This window comes from Cricetulus griseus, chromosome 2 (genome assembly GCF_003668045.3).
Source record: "Cricetulus griseus strain 17A/GY chromosome 2, alternate assembly CriGri-PICRH-1.0, whole genome shotgun sequence".
Taxonomy (NCBI): domain Eukaryota; kingdom Metazoa; phylum Chordata; class Mammalia; order Rodentia; family Cricetidae; genus Cricetulus; species Cricetulus griseus.
Window position 1 is genome coordinate 96,428,805 of NC_048595.1, and position 27,195 is coordinate 96,455,999.

Consider the following 27,195-nt stretch of genomic DNA (forward strand, 5'->3'; position numbering starts at 1 on the left):
ATACTCCATTTAGATAATCCCTTACCAAATGTGTGGAGGAACCAGATCCAAAACTAATGAGAGCACCGTGCCCTCCTTCCAGTGGAGCTTTCCAACATCAGGGTGCAGAGGAGTCCTTTTGTGGCTGTGTGTTCTACTCCCTGTGTTAGCTGTGTATATTACCAAGCTACTGACTGACCCCACCAGTGTATTCTCCAGTAAAGTAGGGATGATAGACTTAGTTTACTGTTTATAGGACTGTTCTGAGGATTGCATTTTACGCCAGGTAGCAAGCACTCGGTGAAGGCTAAACTTGCATCCTTGTTACAAGGTCGTGTGTATGGTCCAGTGTTTGGATGGGCTGTTTTGTTAACATGATGTACCGGGATTTTGCAGGTTAGTGTGTACAACTGCCATGGTTCAAAGGCAGGCACACGGGGGTCACTCCGGCTCATCTGGCCCAGACTGCTTTGTCTGAGGTTAGCCAGTGTGCCTATGCCACCTGACAGAGAAAGTGAGCCAGGTCCCAGGTATGTGCAGTGCTTCTTGAGCTTTAGGACAGAGTTCCCACCCAGGGGAGAATTCTAAGGCGGGGCCCTCTGGGACTGGGGACACTGGGAGGTCAAATGCCTGGAGGGGGCGGTAGTACATGGAGGGCTCAAATTCCAGCCCTGGCCTGGGGTTAGCAAAGGACTTCAGGCTGGATCGAGAGCCCCAGGTGCCCGAGTAGTCGGCACAGGAGAGTGCAGGTTGCAGGTGCCCCTAGGACACCTTTGTGGAACATTCATTCCCTCGATTCGCCCGCCCAGACCTGGGAGAAGCAGCATCCAACCACCTTGCAGGTGCTACAGGAAGCGCAGGGCGAGGCTGCCGCGTCCCCCGCGCGTGGCAGCTCCGAGTCGCGATTCCTGAGACCTCGGTGCTCCAGAGCTCAGGTTCCTGGCTGGGTCAGCCGGCCGCGGCAGCCGGCGCAGCGCAGCACCCCGGGCGCGAGTGTGCGTGTGTCGGGAGCAAGGCCCTCCCCGCGGCCGCCGCAGCGCCGGCGCCTCCCCCTCCCCCGGCGCGCACGGCCCGTCCCTGTCCCCGGAGGCGGCCCCGAGCCGCCGCTCGGCAGCCTCGCCTTCGCCTCGCTCGTCTCCCGCCGCCCTCCCTCCCCCGGCTAGGCTCCAGGGTCCGCCGGCCCGCGGCTCGGGTCAGGAGAGCGTTGCGATCGCGCACGGGGGCGGGAGGAGGCGGCCGGGTGCGGGGCGGCCGCGCTGGAGAGAGGCGCGCGGAGACTCGGCCCCCTCGGCGGCGCTCGCTCGCTCGCTCGCTCGCTCGCTCGCTCGCTCTCTGGCTCCCCGCCTCCCGCACTCCGCTCTCTCCCACCCCTTCCCGGCGTGATTGATCCGTCACGGGCGCCGCTGCCGCCGCGGCCGTTCTGAGAGAGCAGGAGCCGGAGCCGAATCGGGGCCCGTGCCGGCGCCATTGCGCGGGAGCCGCGGGCAGAGCTCGGCGCCGGGCGGCGGGCCGGGCCAGGCCATGCGGGCCGAGTGAGCTGGCGCCCGCAGCCCGCGGCGCGGCATGGCTTCCCGCCGAGCTCCGGGCAGCCCCGGCCGCCGCCACCGCCCGCCCGCGCGCCTGCTGCTGCCCCTGCTGCTGTCGCTGCTGCTGTCGTTGGCTCCCGGGGCCTGGGGCTGGGCGCGGGGCGCCCCCCGGCCGCCGCCCAGCAGCCCGCCGCTCTCCATCATGGGCCTCATGCCGCTCACCAAGGAGGTGGCCAAGGGCAGCATCGGGCGCGGCGTGCTCCCCGCCGTGGAGCTAGCCATCGAGCAGATCCGCAACGAGTCACTCCTGCGCCCCTACTTCCTGGACCTGCGACTCTATGACACCGAGGTGAGTGTCCGGTAACCCGTGCCGTCGGGGCTGGGGGCAGCGAGGAAGGAGCAGTGCTGCGATTGTCTGATCCTCGCTGGCCGAGGGCACCGCGGGCTGTGCTCACCAGTGTCCCACTGGGCTTGGCTGGTGCAGGTGGGACCCTGATCTGTGAGAACCTTCCACCCCTGAGAGTGTGTGTGGGTGTGTTGGAAAAAAGGGGTCTCCTTTTACAAGAGGAGGAATAGAGACGGTAGAGGTTGGACCCCCCAAAGGTCTGCGGTGGTTGTCTCTGTCCAGGAGCAGCTCCTAGGGTCGTGGAGTGCCAAGTGGGAAGAACAGGCGCATTGACTATAAACTGGGCCAGCCACAGCTGGACCAGCTATGGGGCCTGTTCCCAGACCCAAAGAAAGCCAAGACGCTATGGGACCCTAGGGGCCCGAGCTCCCGGCAGAACTGCTCTTGTGGTGCGCGTCTGCAGCTCAGAGCTCGCGCGCCACGGGCAGTCTTGGGGCCGAGGGCTCTGCAGCGCTGCTACCTGGATCTGCCCAGCGCGAGCTGTAGCTTGAGCGGTTTGGGGAGATTCCCCTTCCCCCCTCCCGCCTCAGGTTAGTTGCTCATAGAGTGGCCTGACAGGTCCGGCTGCGCTGCCACTTTCGTTCGGCAGCTGCAAGCACAGCAGAACAGGTGTACACTTGAGGCGTCCGAGTCGTGGAAGCCTTGACTTGGAGTGTAGGAGAGGGTTCCCCTCCGGTCTCCTTCTCTGAGCAGAGATGGAGAACCAAAACCTTTCTATCCCAAGGCTCCTTCTCATTCCCTCTGTGTAGGTTTCCAAGAAGCCTCAGCTCAGACCTTGACTGCCCACCCTGAGGCTAGGACGAAGAGAGGGCCTGGAGGAGCGAACAGTAGCGCAAGGTCGTGTTTGCGAGTTTTTCCGGACCCAGGGAGCCCCTACTCTTCGGTCGCAGCCTCGGGAGAGAGATGCGGCCTGAAGGGGGCAGTGATTTCCTTTGCCGTGAGCTCTGTTGGCGCCTCTTGCATCGCCCAGCACTGCCAAGGTGCAGCTCTTGACCCTGGCTTCCAGGGCTCCCTTGGTCCGGCCGGCCATGCCTCTGCTGGAGCCCCGGGGCAGACCCCTCAGGGAAGGAGAATCCCGCTATGTCACTGGTAGTGTAACCTGGGCTTGGCTTCCTCCCCTGCGTGACCCTTTTTTTTTTTTTTTTTTTTTTTTTATAACCTCCGGAAAAGAGCAGAATGTAGATTGTATCTCATTCCCCACCTCCCCCGCTTCACTGATGAAGCAGCCTGCTGTTCTGCTCTGTAAATAAAAGGTGAAGGAGTCGGTGGCAGTTGGTGGCGGTGAGCGCAGGTTGCTGCAGGCAGAGGCGTCCTCTGCCTCAGGAAGAGGCACGCTGGGTGGCTGTACAGGGCTAACCGTGTGTGAAATCACTTTCGAATGACGTTCCTGGCGCCCTCATTTTTTTTCCTGAACATTTCAAGTTCTTTAGGGGTACTGGACTGGCACACTCCAATTGAGAGCGCTATTTATTTATCCAGAGGCATATCTTGGCACCTTTTTCCTGTGGCTTCACACATATTCTGAAGGGGACAAGGAAAGGCCAGTTCTTTGAAGACAAAAACATTTGCAGGCAGGGGCAGCTGTGCTTGCATCATGACTATGTGTTGCAGAGTGTTTCAAACCTCTGAGAAGTATCCTATCAGTCCACTTGTGGTAGCAGAGGGATGCGTGCTTGGTTGGAGGGTGTGGGCCAAAGCTTTCATATTTTATTTATTTATTTTTTTTGTTTCAAGTGCATCTTGGTGGCTTTCTGAGTGAGACGGCCCAGAGTCAAGAGGATGAGGCAGAGGCGCTTCAGTTGGTGGGAACTTTAAGGAGACACAGGAGAGGAGCATGGGTGACAATTCCAGCCTGGTGTCAGCTGGGCCTGACTTGGAGGTTAAGGGTTGAACACTCAGAAATAGGTTATCCCCACTCCTACCCTGCCCACCCATGGCCTTGAACCAGGCACCTAATCTCTAATCTCTCTAAATGCAGGTGTCCATCTCAAGAGCAGAGTGGCTACACGTCTTCTGTCTGGTAGCTTCGGGGGCTGACAGATGCCAGCAGTCTCCACTGCCAGTGCTCTGTCTGGCACACCATAAGCACTCGATAAATGACTTTGCCTCCCTTCCTGCACTTTCATTTGGTGTGGATCCACCAGTAAGACGCTGTGGCTTTAGGTGGAATAACTCAGTCACTGCTAAAATATTAAGCATGCTTCTTTCTCCTGCTTGGTTTCACAATCTCTAAGAGAGTCAGGGAGGTTACCACTAGAAAAGGGAATTCTGGCTGACAGTCAATATATCATCTCTTGCATGAGGTATCACATTTGGGAGAGTGCCCAGGGGCTATAATTATTCCCCCCACCAAGTAAGCTCATCGTTAACATTTTCTCTGAGTGAATGAAAAATCAGTGTGAGAACTTGCAGTGGATCCAGGGCGATGTGAAAGGTGTTTGACACTTCGGAGTGAGCGATGGCTGTGTTTGTGGACTGTGAGAGCGGCCTCCTCACTTGCTGGCCTGTCACTATGGTCAGGAATCTCAAATGTAGGATGGGTGTGGTGGGCTAATCTTGCCTGCTTTACTTTGACAATTGATGTTAGTCAAGGGCCTCGATGGCTAGTGACTAAAGGAAGCCAGGATGTACCTTGGTCCACATTGCCTGTAAAAAAGATGAAAGGTACAGGTTATCTGGTCTCAGAGGCCAGCTTGCCTCCTATATGTGTTTACCTTGGTTGAGTCTCTTCTGTGATGAGAAAAACAGAACTTTCTGTTTTCCCTTTTGCAATTCTGGAGGTTAAATCCAGTCGCCAAAGGCTTTACCATTGAGCTGTATCCCCAGATCTCTTTCTATATTTTCATTTTGAGATAGAGTCTCCATAAGCTGTCCAAGCTGATCTTGAATTCACTCCGTAGCCCAGGCAGGCCTTGAACTTGTACTAGCATCTTTAGTGACTGGTATTCCAAGCCCAGCCTAGAACTTTCAAGGCCTCTGTCAGTGCCATGTCAATAACAAGGAGGCATCATTACAGATCATTGGGCTGTCTGGCTTCTGCTTATTTGGTGTGGTATTGCATCACTTTAGCAAACACTTGTTTATGGATTCCAGGAGGACTTGCACGATAAAAACACAAGCAAAGCACTGAAAGGGTAGACAAGAGGAAGCTATGTAGAGGCTTCGAAGCTCTCACCTTGGAGTATCAGATTCTTTGCTCTGAAAGCAGTCCAGATACAAAAGTGAACTTGGTGGATTACACTACTTGCATTTTAGATGGAAAGAATTTGAGTTCTTTGGTAGCCACATTAGCAAAAGAAAATAAAAATCAAGGAATATGCCTAAAAATAATGGTTGTGGGTCTGATATAATTAGTTCTCATTTTTTAAAAAATGACAAATATAGAAAGGCATAAAGAAAATAATTGCCCATAATCACCTTTATAAAAAATTATTACATCCAATAATTAGGATTATTTATTCCAGTTGTCAGTGTTTACTATGTTATGTACCTGCGATTTTTTTCAGCTAACATTAGGTCATGTGCATTTCCTGTGTCTTCAAATTTATTTTATAAACATGATTTTTAGTGGCTATATGCTATTATGTCCCATGCACACAAATTCCATCATTTCCCTGCTGTTGGATTTCTGTTTTCTGACTTGTTACTATTAAAAAAAAAAAAAAACAACTGTAATAGAACAGAGTCAAGTTCTGGAAATCAAAGGCACATAACCCGAGCATGCAGCTAGCTCTGAGGAAGCTCACTCTGACGATGCAGGGATCCAGCTTAGAAAGCCCAGCACAAACAAATGATTGACAAGCATGCCTTTTCCTTGAGCAGGTTTGCTAACTACCAGTTCTCTCATGTGCTGTACTTTTTTTTTAATGTGTGCAGCAGAGCACATGTAGAAGTCAGAGGACAACTTAAGAGACTCATTTATCTCCTTCTACTATGTGGGTCCTGGAGCTCAGCTCACCAGGCTTTGTGACAAGTGTTGTTTCCTCAGCCATCTCACTCGTCCCTGCATTGTGTTTTATAGAGGATCCAAATAGCTGTAGGCTGTGTCTGTGTTCCTCACGAGGCTGAGCTCAGCTTGAGAGAGGTGAGCAGCAGATAGAGGGCAGGACAAGAGAACCTTTGTCATCTTCAGCTCAGGATAAAGCATGAGAGTGGGGATGGCTACACAACGGAGGAACCTACTATATGTTCAGGAATCAAGCTTCCAAAAGACTGAGTGTTAATAGTATGTGAATTCTATCAATGCAGTTGGTAATAAAAATAAAAACAGACAGATCTGAGCTTGATGACATAGACTATAAACCCAGTTACTCAGGAGGCTGTGGCAGGAAGATCGTAAGTTCAAGGCCTGCTTGGGCTACAGAGTGTATTTCAGACCAGCCTGGACAACTTAGTGAGACCTTGTCTCAAAATAAGTGTTTTCCCAGCATGTGTTAGGCTCTGGGTTCAATTCTACTGGGAGAGGTGAGGGATGTACTGAGCTGTTTTAGGTTAGGCTCACATTGAGTGGCTGTAGTCCCACTGACCAGCCTTTAGTAAGTGCCAGGCTTAGGACTCTTGTTGTAGAAACCCAAACTCTAGTGGTTTGTATCACTGAGCAAAGTCTGGAGTAAGTTGTGTTCGGGTGTGTCTGTCTCCAGAGGCACAGCAAGATCTTTAAAAATGCCTTCCTCTCTGGGTCTTGGCGCTCGTCCCTTTCTAGTTCACAGTGAGGCATGCTGTCCCGAGTGGTGGCAGATGGCCTCACACAACTGCAGCTTTGCACTCTCAGGAAATCCAGCATGAATAATGGTGTCTCCCAAATGCTCCAGCAGAGGTTCTAGGCTCATATCATTGGCAAAAACTGGGTCATGAGTTCATCCCCTAGCCAATTACACGGCATTGATGTGACAGGCCTGTACCATGTACCAGTCTGCCATGAAATGAGAGAGAGAGAGAGAAAGAGAGAGAGAGAGAGAGAGAGAGAGAGAGAGAGAGAGAGAGAGAGAGAAGGTCAGCTGTGCCCAATCTCAGGAATACAAAGCAGAGAAGAATTTGCACCTACCAGGAAATCAGAGTTGGATAAAGGGGTATGGATATTAAGAGCGTAGGTTGGTGGTATCCACATATATTCTTGGCAGCTCTGTCCCTGACAGAAAACAGGCAGGGATGGGACAGAGGTTAGGTTGGTGACCCCCCTCTGCCCCTGCCGATGTGGTACCTGAGGGCAGGCATTATGGGAAGAAAGGCAGTCCAGGGCTGGGTATGGGTGCCTTGAAGAAAATTGGGCTGTAATCTGGTAGGAAAGCAGAGGCTGGCTGTGGATTGAGTAAATCTGGAGACCTAGAAACGGAAGGGAGAAAGGCTGGGGTCTCAACAGGGCTGGAGAGGCAGATGCAAAAGGGGGAGAAAGGAAAAGTGTGGCACGGTGACCTGGCTGGACAGGAGAGGTATCAGAAGGGACCCAGAGGAGCGTATGTTCTTGACAGCTCTTGTCCCTGAAAGAAGACAGGCAAGGATGGGACAGGGGTCTGCCCTCTGCTCCTGCACCTCCAGCTATCACTTGATACCTGTTGAATGGGGCTAGGCTCAGGGTCATGAGATTGGGGTCTCCATGCTACTTACGTGTTTGGAGACCTAGCAAGCCAGCTTGCCTGTTTCTTCACTTATCAGATGCATAAGGAGACAGGGAGAGGACAACACTGCAGCCAAACCTATGCTCAGGATGTAGTGTGTGCTAGAATTTTGTTGTTGCTGTGCTGTCATAGAGCTGCTGTGAGGAAGAAATAAGAAACATGGAAGCTTCAAACAGGATGTAAACTGTTTTCCAACACTGCTGCTGAGAAGGGTGTTGGAGACAGAGGATGTAGGCACTGAGGACTTCATTGGGTTCATTTTCCAGCCCAACTCTTGTTCTCTCTCATGTGACAGCCATGCTGGTCTAGCCTCCCTCTCTGGGCTGTAGCTGCCTGCTGGCGGGGCCAGTCTGATTCTTGGGGGCTGGCAGAGCTGGGCATGCCATGGCCTGAGTGAATGGCTGCTAAGCTGAACTGTACCTGGGTGAGTTGGTATCTTGTAGGATGGTTTGTCTGGACCACCTTCCTGGGGCCTTTATCTTCTCACGTCAGGATCTAAGTGACTTTAGGAACCAGAATGACCTCCGCTGCCAAGTTGGTGCTATCTGCTGCAGTCCCCACCAGTACCAATTCCTGAGCCCCACCCCCAAATGGGGCATGCCTTCACCATACTCATCCCTCACCAATTCTTCAGTTGGGACGGCTACCCACAGACACACCTTTGTCTCCAGATTCCTTTAGAAAAGGGATGAGAGGGATTGGTAAACTTGTTCAGTGCAAGTTTAATGCTGAGCTAGAGCTTCATGAGCCTTTGAAACTGTCTCTAAAGGGGCTTCTTTATGCATTTGGCCTTCCCTATTTATTGGCACAGAGAACACATTATCCCACACAGAGACCTGAGATCCCAGCAGGGAACTTAGGAGATGGATGTCCAAGACAACCAATGGGAACAGTGCTGCTGAACCAAATACATATTCAGGAAGTGTCTTCTGTTAGAGTGGACCAGGTGGCACTGCAGTAACAAACAAGCCCTGGAATCTCCGTTGCATATTTAACTCAAAGTCTTGTGTGTCAGAGGCCCTTCTTGTTGACTCTCATCCAAGAAGCAGCATAAGGGATACAGGCTGTTTTCACATTGTGTCAAGAAAACACCCTCGGGAAGGCACTGTGTGTGCTGGCATCTCATAGGTGAATCGGTTTTTAGTCGCCTTCTCTTGCAAGTAATATGTATGATTTCCGGTCCTTTATCTTTGACCAGAAATAGTTACTATCCTCCCCCTAAATTTAAAGGAATCTAGGAAATATAGAGGAACACATGGATGTCCTGGACATTTGCCATTTAGGGTCCTTCAGGAAGATGATGCCAAGGGGTAATTTATAGGTGTCAGAGATCTCAGGTTTTACCTGTGAGAGAATAGGCTTTGGGGCAAGAATAGAGAGGGCACAGATGGTGAGCTTGGCCAAAGCAATGATGTTCTTGAACTGACATGTCTTTAGAAACATGTCACTCTGTACAATTAATAGCTACTAAAACAAATTAAGGTTCAGACCATGGCACTGTTCTGATATATATGAAAAGAGGAGGCATGGGGGCACAATTAAGTGGAAGGAGTTTCAGATTCAGGAGCCACTCACAGAAGTCTTGGGCAGACATGAGGGGAGCTCTAGAGCCAAGGCTGTCCACTTTAGATGGGGGTTCCATGCTGGACCTGAAGAACGGTTCTAGAATCTTCTTGGGAGGTTGCATGTTGATCTTGGGTTCCTGCAAAGGGGGTAAGCAGTGCACCTGGCTGCTACAACAAGGGATACTCCTGCCTTGGGGTCTTGGTACCACACCCACTTGAAGGGGAGAACTTTCTGCCAGGTTCTGGGTAAGATTCTGTGATATAGTCCTCAGTGAGAAGCAGGAACAGCCCTTGAGAGCTTGCTATGTAACAGGCCTAAGCCATAATCACATGTGGTATGATCCACGCACAACAGCCTGCAGAGGCTACAATGGAACACCTTCCCCAGCTTGTCTGAGAGGCTGGGGAAATGCCTTCCCCTGGGTACCTGGCTGTCTAGGGATGCACAGGTGTGCCAGTCTGATATATAGGAGGAGGAGTCCTAGAGAGGGCCAGTGATCTGGGTCCTGCTGTACTGTCAGTGACTGACCTTGTTGGCAAGTCTTCTCTGCTATCTGTGACCTGCAGCTTGGACTGAGCCTCTCTGAACCATCTTAGCACCAAAAGCTCCACATTCCCCCCAGGTGTTGTCTCAGGCCTGGGTCTGTAGAATAGGAGCTCCAAAAATATCCACAGAACAAACAAACAGGTCTACAAACCTGATTCCAGCTTGCTGTTCTAGGATTCACAAGTGGCAGTATAATAAGTGGGTGATGAGTTTTGGTGCCACACATTGGGGAGAGTTTCCTGGTCATTCTTACACATTCTTCAGGAGTCATGGGGAGAGAAAAGGGCTTGTATTGGATGTTCTACAGGGAATGACAGGCCAAGATGATGCCACTCTCCTCTTCCCTGAAGAACACATATAGCATCTTGTAATGCATAGCCAACCTAAGAAGGGAATCTTTCTGGGTTCTAGAGAAGTTCTCGTCTCTCAGTTTATTGGAACAATATTTCAAGTAACTCAGGAGCTGGGTTCTGATACCCTGTGTACACTTTCAGAGACCACACTGAGCCAACGGAGGTGGGGCCGGGCTCAGGTCCCAGGAGACACTGTAGGAATAAAGCCAAGTCATTGGTCTGGGTGAGTCAAGTGGTCTTGTGCCAAGCCTGGACATCCCCTGAATAGCAAGACTTCTTCCAAGCGCCAAGCTTCTCTGTACATCTGTGTGGTCAGTACTGACTCAGGAACTGAGGGAGCAAGGTTAGACAACCATCGTCTCCCTGCTGCTGCTGAAGATCTGGACCCCATTAAATAAGCAAATCTGTTAGGACCAGGTGCCAACAAGAGCTAATTAGTTATGAGATGATTTTAAATCAGAAGATTCTTGCCTAAATAAAAGATGTGGCCATTGTGATCCCGTTTGGGCAGACTGGGGGTTTGTTTAGCCAATCTTTACCTTTCTGCTCTTTTTGAATGTGTCGTGCTGCTGAAGGATGAAGCATCATTGTTGTCTGGAAAATTAGTAGATCCAAGGTAGAGAGATCCATCTTCATAGGTGCCTAGGGGTGCCAGTTGCTGGCTAAAGCAAGACCCCTTCTCTCACCACTTAACAAGCATCTCATGGGTCAGGGTTCTGATGAAATCTAGCCAGCGGAGACTCTGGGGAGTCATGCATTACTGCTGCTCCTGTGTGCAGTGGGGTCAGGAAGGGCACACAGAAAACGATATTGTCACACTCCGTTCAAGATCCACTTGACTTGGTTCAGAGGGAGCTGATTCCGACAGTAACAGCCACGCTTATAATAATCACCATCGCTGTATCATCAAAAGAAAATCGCCTTGTTTCTGGAGTTAGCCCTTCACCAAGGCATCTATGCAAAGGCCCAGAATGGCTTCCAGGACACTCTGACACTCTGTGTCAGGTGACCAGAGCCCACAATGATGGCCCCTTGAACCAGGATCAGAGGACATCTTGACTTTGATGGGAGAACTGGTTTCCATTTCCCTAGTGTAAACTGGGGCCCAGTGGACCCTTCTAGATCCTTGAAGGTCCCTGGGAATTTTAGGAAGGTTAGGAAGTCTTCATAGAGCTAATGTTATTGTCATAAACCAAAAACAGGGAAGTGGGCAGATGTTGCAAATGGGTAGATGAGAGAACAGGGCAAGAAGGACACCCCCTTTTCCTTGCACTTCTCGCCTGTTGGTACCATGGGAAGTGCTGCATCTGTCATTCACTGAGCTCCCGGTCTCATAAGGAGAGGGCTATTCCTGCTCACATTTCACAGATGAGATGAGCAAGGTGAAGGAGCTGAGATTTGAGCTGTGTACAGATGTTCACATACATAATTATGTGTCATGGTGCAGTTGTCCCCCCACCCCAACAATATCAGTTTTCTTTTTTTCAGATAATAGGTGTAACACAAGTTCTAATAGGTCTTAATAATAAAAGCCCAGAGTCAGACATTAGGGGGTGAAAGCTGAAAGATCAGAGAAGCAGAGCAGCCAGCCACTAGAGCTTTTACCTCTATGAAAATCTCACACAGAAAAAGAGACGAGTTCCTGTTTCCTCCCACCTAAATTCCTCTCTCTACCCAGCCATCTCACTTCCTGTCTGTCTGTACAGACCTCCAGACCTCTATGGTTAGCTAATGGCTAGCTCCATCCTCTGATCTTCAAGCAAACTTTATTCGTTAGAATATAAACATGATGTCACCACAGATAGGTTGTTTTCCCTGGTGAATTTCACCCCCAACTGCTTGTTCTCCCTCTAGTTCAGCTCCATCCTCTCCTCCCACCCAGCCAGCCCACTCAGCCACACACCCTCAGCTCCACACTCTCAGCACACTTTGAGCGTATCTGTCTACACACTTGGTTCACACACATCCTCTCTCTGTTCCTTTGTACCTGGAGAACTTGGCTCTTGGGGGAATGTGCCACCTCCAGTTGTGCTGACTTCAGTGTCAGTGTTTGTGTCTCCTATTAGACTCAGATCATCTCCAGGGCAAGAGTTGTGCCTCCTGTATCTAACTGGGATCACCTTCCTAAGCACAGCTAGGGCCAAGGCATGGGTGAGGATGGGGCATGCATAGATGTACCAGAAACAGCTGGTCCTTAGACAGTGCACGGAGGAAGAGGGCCAGGAATGGTTCCCTTGTGCATGAGAAGGAGAATGGCACAAGGGCTGTCTTTTACTGTCCTGTACACCAAAGCATCAATACCACTGCTTACATGATTTCCCTGCTTGATACCCTGAAGGGAGGCACTGTTGTTCTGGGACTGGCAACAGGATTTCCCCATGATCTTGGAGATCCTCCAGGGTCAGCCCTATCAACTCCCAGAGCCAATGCAGAGCACCCTCCTCATCTTCCTCTGGGACCAGCTATGTGGTCCTTTGAGCCTCCTAAGTGAGCATGCTCATTCATTCACAGGGCCTTTGTGCAAGCTGCCACTGTCAGCAATGCCTCAGCCACCTTTCTTCCTCCATTGGGAACAAGCTTGAATGTGTTTCTTCTGTTCTGACTTAGAAAGACCCGCACATCATGGTTTTTCTAAGAACTATGGCTGTTCCTTTCCAGTGAGTGTACAGTTGCCATTTGACATTTGTTGGAATAGTCAGTCAATGTTAGTCTGTCTTTGTTCTTCCAGAGGGTGAGAACTGATCTGTTCTAGCTCCCTAGAGTGTCCAGCATAGTTTCCAGCACACAAAAAGTTCTCAGTAAATACTTGTAGAATGAATGAGGGCCAGCTGAAGGACTGGAGGGAGGCTGATTGAGAAGTTTATAATGGCTTGCTAGTGTGTGGGCTGCAGGGAGACAGCCAGACAGTGTGGGAAATTATTCAGAATCAGGTAACACATGTAGCATGCACTGCTTGACCCCTGAGCCTCTGTGTTCCATCTGTGAAATGGGGATGAAATGCTCAGGGTCACTGTGAGGGTTGACAGGTACCCTTCATTGAAGAGTTGGGCAGAGTCAGCCACTAACTTTTGACAAGGTATTTCTAGTTGAAATTGCTGGAGGAACTCTGGAAGCTTAGTGGTGATTCCTGCCTGGGCTCGGAGCCCAGTGAGGCCCCTATCTCTCTCTTGTTGAGACCTGTTGCTGTCTTCTACTTCCCCTACTCCCTAGCTGAGATCTTGCCCAGCCCACAAAAGTAGGCCTGCACCTGTTTTCCACCTGAGGGATCTCAGCACCCAGGTCCGAGCCTTCAGGTGGCCAGGGACATTTGTGTGTGATTGAAGCCTCTGTCTGGGCACCTAGCATGGTCCTTGGCATGCTGTTGGTGCTAAGCAAATGTGTTCTGTGTAAGTAGTGTTAAATACATTGTTAAAGTAACACTTTGGGATAAAATCACAACTGTGCTGCTAATGGGAAAGGTGTTAGGAGGTGCTCATTGAGGAGCAGATTGCTAGGGCTGAATGCTGGATCTGAGGCCAGAGGCAGATGATCTGCTGTCCTGGCTGAGAAACACATTTCTTTAACATCGAAAGGCAAACCATTTAGGTCAGAAGCAGGGTAGTTTAGTGGATGGCGTTCTGGATGTGTCAAGAGTCACCTGCTCCATTGTTCTCTGGTGATGGCCTTGAACTAGTTGCTGGGCTTCTCTATGCTTTGAGTCCATCATCTGTAAAAGTTATGCTGTCCCTAGTTCTTCATAGAGCTACCACTGTAGAGGAGAAAAGTGGAGGTGGGGACAAAGGCCATCACACCTGTAATCCTAGTTCTTAGCAGGTTGAGGCAGGAGGATGTCAGGAGTTTGAACTCAGTGTGAACAACAGAGAGAGACTCTGTCTCCATCAAAACAATTGAAAACAAACAAAAATTCCAAATAAGAAAGGCTTCAGGGCTGGAGAGATGGCTCAGAGACTGATTTTGCAAAGGACCCAGGTTTGTTTCCTAGTATTCACAAGTTAGCTCACGACAAACTGCAGTTTCCATGGATATGATGCCCTTTTCTGGGCACTGCACACATGTGGTAAACGTATGTACATGCTGGCAAAATGCCCATACACATATTAAGCAAAAACACTAAATAATTTTATTTATTTGCTTAGTTAGTTTTTTGGGACAGGGTTTCTAGGTATAATCCTCATTGTCCTGGAACTCACTCTGTAGTCCAGGCTGGCCTCAAACTCAGAGACCTGCCTGACTCTGTTTCCTAAGTGCTGCAATGCGTGCCCCACCAGGCCTGGCTGAATAAAATTTTTTTAAAGGAAAAACTTCAAAGAGTTGTAAGGAGTCCCAGCGGTAAGATGCACCGGAATTATCTACACAGACTGATTGATTTGGCATTCTCTCAGAGTCACTAGGTATTTTAAACTTCTTTTTGTTTTGTTCTGTTTGAGACAGGGCCTGGCCATATAGCCCCGAACAATCTGTTCAAACTTCCTATGTAGACCAGGCTAGCCTTAAACTTGCAGCAATCCTCCCGTCTCTGTCTTCTGAGTGCTTGAATTGCAGGTGTGCAATTGAATAGCACCACACTTAGCTTCCAAAAGCATCTGTAAAAGACACAGGGATGGCATGAACTCTCAAGCTATAAATGCCATTGGCTTCAATGCTGCCTCAGTATGTAGTGCTGTAGGTACATCTACCACATAAACAGAGGGAGAAGAGGTTGGTAGAACATTTTCTTTGAAGGAGCACATGTTAGAGCTGTAAGTGCACAGAGGAGAGGTGACTCACAGCAGGTGACCTGTGAGCTGGCCTTGAAGGACAGTAGTCACAGACCTATTTGAGGAAAGAACTAGTGAGCCAAGGTCAGGAGGAAGGACTTGAGGGAACTAGTGTGAGGGCCATTCAGATGTGGCTGCACCTAATGACAATCTGTGGGAAGGACCTAGAAGGCCATTATCCTTGGGCCAAGGGCCTCAAAAGCACATTTTTAACCAGTCAGGGCTCACCTAGGGCTTCCTCTCTGTCCTGGCTTCTAGACAGTGTTGGCAGCAAAGAGGCTTCCTGTGGGACATACCCCCTCCAGTCACCTGGAAGCTGAGCAAGTAACCTTCAGGAACATTACAAAGCTTAGGGTGCAAGGGAAGGAGGATGGGTTAGACAGAACTGGGGTTTGGCTCAGGCTCCCTGTGACTTGCAAACCCTGTAACTTACTCAGCCTGCTCTTCTATCTAACAGCAGGGGAATGAATGTTTATTGAGAGGCTAGGAGGCACAACCAGCCATGCTTGAAAATACTGAATGGGTGCAGGACCAGCCTTGTTTGATATAGAGAGTCTGCCAGGGGAACATTCTAATTTGAACAATGGAAAAATGACTCAGGGCCTGAAGAGGGCCCAGGAGTAATGTTAAGCTTACTCGAAGTTGGGTCTGTAGGTGGACAGAATGGAGGCAATGAGCTTCACACTTCTCTTAATGGCTTTCTTGATGAAGGAAGCAAGGGAGCATGGCCCAGGCTGGAGTAAATGTGGACAAAAGCCATAAGAAGACAGGTTGCCAGGCCTGGCTGTGAGTGCTGACTTCCGGGACTGCTCCTCCTGTCAGGCTGGGCTGGTGGGAGGCCAGGCTGGCATTACAGAGAAGGCCTCCCTCAGAGATTGGGGTTTGGGGGAGCCACACACTTCGCCTATCCCCAGCACCTGTCTCTGTTAACATGAGTGTGGTGGGAGATGTGTGCAGGATCTTCTGTTCCCATGACCCCTCTGTGAGAGCAGAGCCTGGGCTTAGAGACAGCAGAGCCACTGGGGCCCACTGTCATTTTGGATTCTTGTGATTAATCAGCCTGCCTGGGAAGGATAGAGCCCTGGCTTTCCAGCTGGGGCGACGGATGGTTTTGCTTTTGAGAACTGCCAGGTTCCAGCCCTGTTACAGCCTGCCTCAGATTACTTCTTCTCTGGGCAGAGAATGATGAGCCATTTGGAAAATGCATTTGGAAGGAAGAGATTCTGAGCCGAGCAATACAGTGGTTCTCACACAGCACTGATAAAGAAGTTGATGGATAAAGACTAAATTGGATTTTTACCAAAAAGACTCAGTGCTGGGTGCTGAGTGAAAGAGAGTTATAATGGCTGAGGGGAGCTGTGGGGAAAGGAGGACTGTGTTCAGAACCCAGACCCGGGGCTGGGAACACTTGGTCCCAGGCTCTACTTTTGATATTGTTTGTTTGTTTTGTTGTCTGTTTCCATAATTGTAAAAGGGAAAGACAGTTTCTACATGATTGTTTTCTCCAACATTGGGGATAGACCTCATTCATGGTGGGCAAATAGCTTACCACTGAGCTATAGCCTCATCTAACTTTAAAAACAAACAAAAAGCTTTTAAAATTTTGAGATAGGTCTCACTATGTTGCACCAATTGGCCATGAATTTGTGATGCTACTGTCTTATCACCTCAAGTAGCTGGGATTTCAGGCCCGACTACCATGCCTGGTTCCAAGTTATCTTCTGCTTCACTGGGGTAGCAACCCTGAAAGCCTCTCATGACAAAAGCCAGGATACGGCACCGCTGTGGCAGCACCCACCACTGTGAGAGGCAGGGACCCTGCAAGTCACAGGAGAAACAGTACAGTGGAGATAATAGGGCCTAAGTAGAGCTCATTTCAGTTTTAAGAAGAAATAGGGCAGGAGATGTCAAGATCGAGCCATCTATTCTTGTTTTTAAGTCGGAAATTACTTTTTAGGGAAGAAAATGGGCAGTTGGAGTCTTTCATCCCATAAAAGGCAGAAGTCAGGTGTCAGCATAGATTCAAGGCCCAACAGAACAAACAAATGCTATGGTTTCAAGGTGTCTCAGATGTATGAGAAGGCAGTTTAGCAGGGGTGACAGTGCACACCTGTGATCCTGGCAGTTAGGAGGCTGAAACGAGAGGCTCAAGGCCAGCCTGGTCTATTTTGAGAAACCTTTCTCAAAACAGGAAGCAAACAAGAAAACCAAACAAGAAAGTTTAGGAGTTTAAGGCCTCTGGTGACTGACTCTAGTTAGATAGTGCATTCTGAGTGGTATCCAAAAGCCTAGCTAGCATCTTGAGTTTTGGAGAGGAGCTACCTCAGATCATGAGACTGAAGGAAATGATCCCACCCCTCTGTAGGAATAGCAATGCTGTCTCTGGTAGGGGTCTTCTTGCTTGAAGCCAAACACTATCCTCAAGAAATGCTGGATGATATGGTGATCCTGGCAAATGACCAAGCATAGGAGCAGGCAGACCCTTCACCAGTCAGTCCTTCCAGTCACCCTGCTCCATCTCTTTATAGATAGGAAATAGACTATTCCCAATACTCTCCCTGAAACTTCGGACATCAGCAGCATCCAGCCTACACTGGCCTCCTTCCCACCATGCTTTGCACATCCCCTCAGCACCAATGCTGTTAGTGTTTGGTCACCCTGCCTGACACATAGCCAGACAGTATGTATCTCTGGTATGTCATTCCTGACTGTCTGAAGAGTGTTGGCCATGCTCCCATAGGTTGTTAGGAAAATTTACCATTTGTGAGTCCAACATTCATGCTCAGAGTGGGGATAGGACCTTCAAATGTGAACGTGAGAATCCCTTGGGTTCCTCTGAGTTCACGAAGAACAAGGTGTATAGAGCCAACCTTGCTTACTGCATTGAGCTGAATTGGGTAGGTGAAGAGAATTGGAAACTAGGGACTGTAAATTCTGTGAAGGTTATTATTTATTTATTTATTTATATTATGATGATGATGATATACAGTATACAGTGTCTGTCTGCATGTATCCTGCAGGCCAGAAGAGGGCATCAGATCTCATTATGGATGGTTGTTATGAATCGTGTGGTGGCTGGGAATTGAACTCAGGACCTCTGGAAGAGCAAATAGTGCTCTTAACCAATGAGCCATCTCTCCAGCCCCCTGTGAAGGTTATTTTACAAAAATCTCAGTGACTTCTCAGCAAGATAGAGAAGATGAACCATTTAGGTGCACCTGCTGATTCTTGAACTCTCCATGTCATATGTTAAACTACAAGTTTTCTGTAGTGGTTGTCCATAAGGACTCTGAGTCTTGCCTGTACCTTTAAGGGTGTGTGTGTGTGGGGGGCAGATTTTGCTATGAATGCTAAGCTAGAAGAATTAGCATTTCAGGTATCAGAGCTAAAAAACAAATTTCCTCTTGTTCCATTCACCTCATTTCTTAGAACTCTTTTTCATGGTGTGATGTAATATGTACCACTTGGTCTCAGAAGTCAACTGTGTGGGAACAAAAAGCCAATGAGCCTTAGAGGTCTGAGAAGAATCCCAGCCCCTTGTGACCCATGAGGCATTCTGAGAGAAACTCTTCCACTGACCTTGAACTCCTTGAAGCCTTCCCGGTTCCCTTCTGCAAATGACTGAGAAACCACTATACACCAGCATTAACTGATGCTGGTAACATCGGTCCCAGTCCACATCCCTGGAGTATATGCACCAGTTCCTCCTGTACCATTCATTCATGGCAGGTGTCCAGGGCCTATGCAATGGAGTCTCACGATGTCTAGTTACCCTGAGATAGGAAGCTGTAGGGTCAGGAGCTGAAGGGCTGTGTGTGAATCTTGAGCCCTGTGCTGAGGAGTGACATGCTGAGCAGTGACATAGCCCAGGAAGTCTCAGATCATCCAGCTCTTAGGTTCTCTGATGCTCTGTACCTAGGCCTTGACCTTTGACATTTGCTCAAGAGTCTTGCTAAGTCAGAGCATGGAGGAGTCTCACCCTTCATAACTGGTCAGGTTTTTCCCCACCTCCTCAGCTTACCGGAAGTAGAGGGAAGAGGATCAGAAGTTCAAGGTCACCCTTGACTGAGTTTAGACCCTCTATCTGAGGGGTGGGGAGATGGAGAAGGAGGAAAAAAGAAGGGGAAAGAGAAGGGTGGAGTCACACAGTAGCCTAACATAGGAGAAATAGATCAGATTGAAGACTGTGACCATCAGGAGAGAGAGGCCTCTGCAGAACTGGGCCTCAGTTTGAATGGGACAAGGATAAGTAGGTGCCTCATAGTCACAGAGCTGGGTGGGAGTTGAGAGACGAGAAATCACTAAGAGTGGGGGATTCTCGACCTGGCAGGATTCTTGGCTTTCTTGCCTGTACTTCCTATGCAGCTGTGCTGCACCATGTCCAGATTATATAATGCTGGGGGGGGGGGTCAAACCCAGGGCTTCATACATGCTACACCCTCAGGCCCTGCCTCTTCTCTAACAGCTGGTAGTGAAACATCCTGTGGGACAGGAGGAGGGAAGGAAACCATGTCAACCACAGAGAAGGGACAAAGTTAGATGTGTGTGAAAGGAACATTTCTCTTCTTTGGAAGCTATGAACCCAGCCAAGGATGCAACCTGAATTCAGAGTTCGGCACCCTGAGTTACAGGCAGAAGATAAAGTAGAAGTGGCTTAGGAGAACTTTGTAGATGCCCTCCCCTGTCCGCCCCCAATCTGATAGGCTGTGAAAGTGGCAGAAAGGAAGACAGCAAAGAGTTGCAGCTCTCAGCAGTGGCCATGGCGACGGCAGTGGCGTTGGGGAGGACAGGGATTCTGGAGGGGACCAGTGGGGATTCATAGGCAAGGATCTGTCTGAGGGTCTGGAGTTGGAAAGTTACTAGGTGGGAACACCCATGGGGCTGTGAATGAGCTGACCAGCTAGGATGCTAACAAGGCAGGCCAGGTGAGCAGACGTCATATAGGGATGGTATAGGAAGAGGGAGGGGCAGATGGTGAGGTGAAGCTTTCTTAGAATATTGGCCATTGATTATAGTAAACCTGGGCATCACCAAGACAGACCTGGAAGCCCAAAGGCTAAGGCCCAGTGAGAAGAACACTCAGGTGAGCATGCCTTGAATATGGTTATATGGTCAAGGAGGCCTTGGACCCTGGATCCTTGCTCATAAGGACATCAGGGGCAGTTTAGAGATAGGGAGGTGATGCAGTCCCTGGTCTGGAGTAAGATACTGGCTTTGGTCCCTGAGGCAGGGAACTCAAGCAGAGAGCACTATGGAGACAAAATAGAGCCTACCAAGAGATACTTTGCCCAGTGCAGGTGGGCTGTACCAGAAACCTGAGTTATTGGAGAGCATCACTCACGTATTTGGGTTGAGAGTAGACATGCATGCCATGTTGGAATCAAGAGTCCCTTTCCAGAATGAAGAGCACAGGCACATGAGAATGGAAGGGTATCACTGAGTGTCATGGTAGTGGCTCTCTGGAGACATTTGCCAATACCATACTATGGGGTCCTTGTGTATCTACTGTGTTTATTATACAGAACTGGGACCATGCACCTAAAAAGAAAACAAAAATCACCCATAACTCCACTCTTTCACAAATCACTGCTGATGTCATGTTGTTATCATCACACATTTAGGAACCTAAATCCTGCTCATCTGTTTGCTGCATCCTAATCTCCTCCATGGGTTTTTTTTGGGGGGGGGTGGTTTTGGTTTTTAAATGTGGCAAAATATGCTGTCACCCTACACTTTAATTCTTTATCAAGAGACTTCTAGACCTTTTAGGATCCTCTCTACATGTGTACAAGGCTTCCTGCTATTCCACTAGGCTGTTGTTTTATTTGAATAATCAGTTGTTGAATATGTGAATGGTTTGTAGTTTGGGAGTGTATTGTGTGCACGTGTGTGTGTGTGTGTGTGTATGTGTGTGTGTGTGTGTGTGTGTTATCTTAAATAACACTGCATGCATAGCCTTCAAAGTATGTGTGCTTCCCTGAGATTGGTTTCTCTAATTTTCAATCTTAAAAAGATTATTTATGTCTTTGTTTAATTTTATCTATATGTGTGAGTATGTCTGTGCACCATGTGTGTGCAGGTGTCAATGGGGCTCAGAAGAGATTTTCAGATCCCCTGAAGTTGCAGTTGTGAGCTACCTGATGTGGGTGCTGAAACCTAACCTTGGTCCTCTGTGAGAGCAGCAAGTGCTCTTAACCCATGAGTCATCTTTTTAGCTTCTGACATTTGTTTCTTAGGATTTAGTCTTGGATAGACCCAAGAGGATGGGAAATGGATGCCTTTTGATGCATCCTTATCTCTGACATTATGGCTTGATATGCATCACCCCTGTAATAGTTATTCCTCTTTCAAGGTAAATCAGTGTGGCTTGGGCAGTTTTGACACTTAAGCTCAAGCCTCGGGACTGGAAGGTGACAGGAGTGAGGAAGCCCACAAAGCCACCTGCAAGTCCCTGCAATGGTATCCTGCCCTGGATTTCCTGTCTAGGTGGGTAGCCAATGATAGGTAGGAGACCCTTTGCTGGAGCCCCTGACTGGGAGTTAGGACTAAGTAAAAATTGAATAAAATGCTGTGCTCCTTGGATAGTTAATAAATTTTGATTTGCATTTCTTTGTTAGTAAGGTTGGGCTAGGAATATGGCTTAGCGGTGGAGCATTTGCTGAACATGCATGAGGCCCTTGGGTTCCATTCCCAGCACTGAAAAATAAAAGTTGAATGTATTTAGATGTTTAATGAGCCCTTCCATTTTTGTGAATGGACTTGTCATAGCTCTTGCCTGTTTTTATGAATATGCAGTGCTTTCTCCTACTGATTTGTGAACGACATTAGATGTACATGGCCTCTGTCCCATGCCAGTGGTAAATGTGCATCCACTTTTTACCCCTGCCTTTTAGTTTTCTGTTTCTTTTCAACATAGGAGATTCTGAAATTTCATACAAGATTCACATCTTCATATTTCCTGCCCCTAGACTCCTGCCTAGAAACCCCCACAGCACTCCATAGCTTTGTAATTAACCTTCTTAGATCTTATCTTTGGTTTCATAATAGTTTCAATTTAATATTTAACTTTAACACATGTAGAATTTTGTGTGCATGTGTTGGGGGGAGAAGTTGTGTCCACATGCACGTGGAGGCCAGAGGGGGATGCCAGCATTTTGCTCAATCATTCTCCACCTTAGTCAGAGTCCCTCACTGAATCTGAAACTCACCAGTCCAACCAGGTTGATCAGCAAGCCTGAATTTGCCTCTCCAGCTTTGGGATTTTCACCTAGGTTTTATGTGGAATCTAGGGGTCCCAAGTCAGGTCCTCACTGTAGAACAGCAATCACTTTACCCACCAGCTCCCAGAACTCTTAATAGAATGAACATCTATTGATAAAATTTATTTTTATGAGCAGGTAAACCAAGGCTCCAATATCATTTGTTGAATGACTTCCTTCTTCACCTACCGTATAGTTGATCAAGTTGACACTTTCTGGACTCTTGCCTTGTTAATAAAATTGCCCTGACCTCACATTGCACTTTAGTATATGGTACAGAAATGCCCCCACTCATGTCCATGCAATAGGCATCAAGGAAGTTCTTGGCTGAAAGCACTGACTCTTTACTTGAGCTAAAAGCACAATAAGACTTGGCACCTTCCTTTCCATAAAGCTTTGCGGGTGGGGATAGAACTCAGCCGTCCAGCACTTGTGTAGCACAGGCAAGTCTCTGGATTTGATCTTCATCATATATATGGGGGAGGGCACTTTGGGAAAGATCAAATTCTGGCTCAAATCTGCAGGTATCTGTCAGTTTGCAGGGACATAAACTGTCATCTTTTACAGTGTTGATGTCCTAGGAAGTTTCCAATCATTGCCCCAAATCCTTAGTCACCTTGGATTCCAGACAGTGGCATCATAATCATAAAAGCAGCATTGTGATGACAACACTGGCATAGTGATTGAAATGGCAGCATTCTGGTTGTGTTAGCAATATCGTGATCATGACAGTAGGATGGCAACCCTGATAGTGATCAAAAGAGATCATGACAGTGGCATTGTGGTTTTGATCACAACAACCAATGCCATACTGATCAAGATAGTGGCACAGCAATCACAACAGTGGCATTGAAATCATGATCATGACAGTGATGTTGTAATCACAATAGTGATTGAGATAGTGGCATAGTAATCACAACAGTAGCATCGGAATCAAGACAGTGGCATTAGTGAAGCTCCTGAATGTGTACAGCACCATAATAGTGACAGGCAGATCATGTGTTCAGAACCAAACTTCGTGAGACCTTGTCTTGGGATAAAAAATAGGGAAAGGCTGGGATGTAACTGGAGTGCCAGAATAGCATTCAGGAAACCAGGCTTCAATCCTCAGTACTGCAAAAATAAAAACTGTGGAGACCAGGCCAAAGACCTGCACTTGGCAGTTTTGAGACTGCCTACACTTGAAAGAGCACTGAATTGATTTTTGTTTGTTTGATATTTGAAACTGTGTCTTGCTCTGAAGTCCAGGCAGGCTTTGAACTTGGATAATTCTTCCTTGCCCCCCCACCCCCAAGTACTGGGGCTACTGGCATGTGCTACCATGTCCAGCTTAAAATCAATGTAGAGGCTGGAGATTCTCTAAGGCTCAACTCCATCAGCCAGTATTTCTGGAGCATCTGTAGCCATGAGAGTCCTTTCCGCATGCATCTGATTGGGATTGAGTTCGCTGCGTTAATTAGCCAGTGGTATTTCCTCTTTGCTGCAGTGTGAATGATCTGCTGCTGCAGTCACCGAGCATTCCCAGGGGTATTTTCTCACTGACTGTTTCTATGTGTGGAAAACCTTGATCTGTGAGCATATTACTCTCAGAACCCAAGGCCCAATTGAACATTCTTATTAATTCTATTGGTTTCCCACGAGGTTCTTTGAGTTTCCCATGTAGACAGTCATATGATATACAGCTAGGACTGCCCCTTCCTCTTATTGCCATGCGTTTGTCAGCCTCCTTTGCCCAATGGATTAACTGCTCCTGGTCCACTTTGAGGATGGGACTAAGCAGAGGTCCAAGCAGCATTCTTGACTGCATCCTGAGTTTGAGCATGACTGCTGTTTGATGACTGTGAGGATGTTGGCCATTCTTCATGACAGCTGTGACTGTGTCCCAGAGCTATCCCCTGGGTCATTTGCTAAGACAGTTTTGTCCTAGATCAGAAATGAGTGGGGAAGTTTGCTTAACACTTTATTTGCATTCTGAAGAGTTAGTTCTGCAAACAGGTGGGCTTCCTCTCCTCAGGTAGACCAGTAGGCCAGACACACCTTAGAACCTTAGATGTATGGGGGTGGGGATGTCTTGAAGATCAAGGGCATTCATTCTCAACTGTCGGGGTGTGTGTGGGGGGGGAGTGAAAAGAGTGAGACATCTACCTGAAGCTTTATCCTCAACTTCTTCAGTTTGTCCATCTGCAAGAATTCAGCCACTGTGCGCTCCCCAGTTCTTGGTATCAGCGTCAGGGATGGTGAAGGAAAATAATGGTAGAAACTTGGAGGTGGCATGAGAGAGAAGAATCATGTGCCATGTGCACTGGTTGGGAGGGCAGGAGTGTGAGGAGGCGTTTCATCTAGTCTTCTAGATGAGGTTAGTAGCATGTTCACCTCAAGGAGGAACTGAATTACAACACCACAGACATTTCAATTGTGGGCCATAAAGAGCTTGTCAAATGCTAATTGCAGCCTTGCAGAGCTGCACATTACAAACCTCGTGATTATGCCAGCTGCCGTCTGCCTAGCAGTGCCATGTGCTTTGCAGGAAAGGTGTGCCAGGATGGGGTGGATGGGTAAATTTGTTTACTTGGAGACCAGACCTGGGTTCTAAGTAGGTGTGTGGAGAGGAGAGCTGTTGTTAGAGGGCCAAGGATGGAGGTGCCCCTGGGAGGGTAGCAGGTGTTCTGGCTGGAAACAGGTTGTCTACAGCAGTTTAGTTGAAAGCTGTATGATCAAGGTGAGAATAAGTTGCCAAGGGGCGAGCTGTCAAAAAATGAAAATAAAAATGAGTGGTCTCTATTACTAGATTCTCATGCATTGCTGATGTCACCCATTTTTGATTCAACAAATATTCCCTGTCTACCCACCCCTGAATGCCAGGAACTGGTATAAGCAGTGAGGGGTCCGAGGTGGGCCTATAGTAATGAGACAAAGAACCTTTCCACAGAGAGCTTTCATGGTGGTCAAGAGACAATCAATGCATAAATAAACATCATCTTAACTTAGCTAGAACTAGCCAGAAAACACACCCTTACACCAGATGCTTAGCATCAGCAGGGTTTGTATTTCAGATATTCCTGATTTTGGGGGACTATTTATCTACATGTAATGAGATACCTTGTGGGGACCCAAGTCTAAACATGAAATTTATATATGCTTTCTATACCCCTGCTGCATACATGCTAACGATAATTTTACACAATATTTACGGTAATTTTGTCTGTGAAACCAAGTTTTTTTTAACATCAAACCATTGGGAAACTAAGTTGTCTCTGTCACTGTGGGATAGTCTGTGGTTGTGTGGTGTCACCTTCAGTCCAGGTTCTGAATTTTCAGATTTTAGAGCAATTTGGATTTGGGATGTTTGGATTAGGGATGCTCAACCTGAACCAGAAACAGAAGTAAAAGAGAGTCAGGGGTATGTGAGCATGGGGTAGGGTGGAAGTGTTCTCTCTAGACCATTCCAGCAGCCTCTGAGATGGGGCTGGGGTGAGGCTGTCAAGAGGAAAAGAGCTTTGATGGGGCTGAGGCAGAGTGGGCTGGAAGAGAGTGGGGTCAAGTTAGAGGTTGGGGTAGTGGTCCCTCTGGATTCTGTGGTAGGGGGCTTTGGAGGATTTGGAGCAGGGAGACATGTGATGGTCCTGTGTCTTAGGGCCACTTTCATATATATATGGCTGAATATAAGAGATACCTAAAAAGAATAGAGAATATAGCCAACTATCACTAGGAAATAACCCACCAACACAGAAAAACATGTTGAAATGATGGCAACCCATTTAAGTCCCCAAAAGACCTGTCTAAGGGGCCCTTGCGTTGTTAAAAGCACAAAGACAAAGAGCAAGATGATTTGCCTTCCACAGCTGTTGTCTGGGTCAAGTTTGCAGCTGTCTGGAGCTGGCCAGCACAATTTTCTCTGGTCAAGAGCCTGGGTCTGGAAGCAGGCTTGAGGCCAGCTTTTCTTGAGCTACCACAGATGGGGGACTTGGGTGATCTGTACACTGAGAACTAATGGAGCCCTAGTCCTTGAGGCCACATGCGAAGATCATTCCCTCTGTGATAGAAGTCTGCTGTTTTGTAGGCCTAGGAGGCAGGGGAGGGTGAAGACATGTGATGTGAATGGCCACTCCGTCAATTTGCAATTCCTTTCCTGTATCATAGGGGAGGCTGTGCTTCCAAGGTACCTGGCCACCTCTGTACCATGCATTCATACTGACAGAATGTGAACACGTGTCTGGACACATTTGTCCAGACAAATTCAGCCTTCTTGTGTATGTGGGGTTGTGTATATATTCATGAGTGTATGCATATGTAGGCCAGAGGTCAATATTCCCCATCTTATTGCTTTGAAATATGTCTCTTACTGAATCTGGAGATCACGGATTTAGCTAGGCTGGCTGGTCAGTGAGCCCAAAGGCTCTTCCTGTCCCTTCATCCAGCAACAAGATCACAAGTACATGGCTTCAAGTTCAGCTGGGGATCAAAGTTAGGTCTTCATGGTTGTATAGTACCAAATTATCAGAAGCTTCACCTCTAGCCACTCTCCTGTCTTGCTCATCTTCCCCAGATAGGGCCCTCTGTATCTTAAGTGTCCCGATGTGCTCTTCTAGTTTTTCTTCATAGTTCTCTACTCATGGAGCTGCTTTGGTCTATATTAGGGAGAGTGTGATAATTGGACGCTTTTTAAAGGACATGTTATCTTTTAGCCTCTCATTTGTGTGTGTATGTGTATACAGTGTATGATAGTGTATACATGTATGTATGCATATATATGTGCTGGCGTGTGTGTATGTGTGTGTGTGTGTGTGTGTGTGTGTGTGTGTGTGTGTGTGTGTATGTGTTGAGTGGGGTGGGAGAGAACATTGGGTGTCTTCAATAGCTTTCCACTTTAGTTTTTGAGACAGGATCTCTCACTGACTCTGGAACTCTCCGATTCAACTAGATTGTATGGCCATCAAGCCTCAGGGATCCTCTGGTCTTTGCTTCCCCAGGGCTGGTATCACAGACATGCATGTATGTTCATGCCTAGCTTTTGACATGGGTTATAGGGATCTGAACTCAAGCCCCTATGCTTGCATCCCAAGCACTCTACTGACAAAGCTATTGCCTCTCAACCTCTCTTCCGATCTCATCTGCATAGGTGACTCTTCTTTTCTACTTGTCACAACCAGTGATGAGCCCTGTCCACAGGTTGGTCACACACAGGGTG

General features: G+C 48.3%; 1 protein-coding gene across 1 annotated transcript in view; it reads left to right on the forward strand.

Moving 5' to 3' along the window:
• The first annotated feature begins 356 nt into the window (after nucleotides 1-356).
• Nucleotides 357-27,195, forward strand: part of Gabbr2 (gamma-aminobutyric acid type B receptor subunit 2) — a 344,902-nt gene continuing 318,063 nt past the window's right edge. Inside the window, 4 exon segments of the mRNA XM_027403592.2 lie at nucleotides 357-375; nucleotides 789-1,278; nucleotides 1,412-1,585; nucleotides 1,587-1,854. Of these exon segments, the coding sequence (XP_027259393.1) occupies nucleotides 357-375; nucleotides 789-1,278; nucleotides 1,412-1,585; nucleotides 1,587-1,854 (951 nt within the window).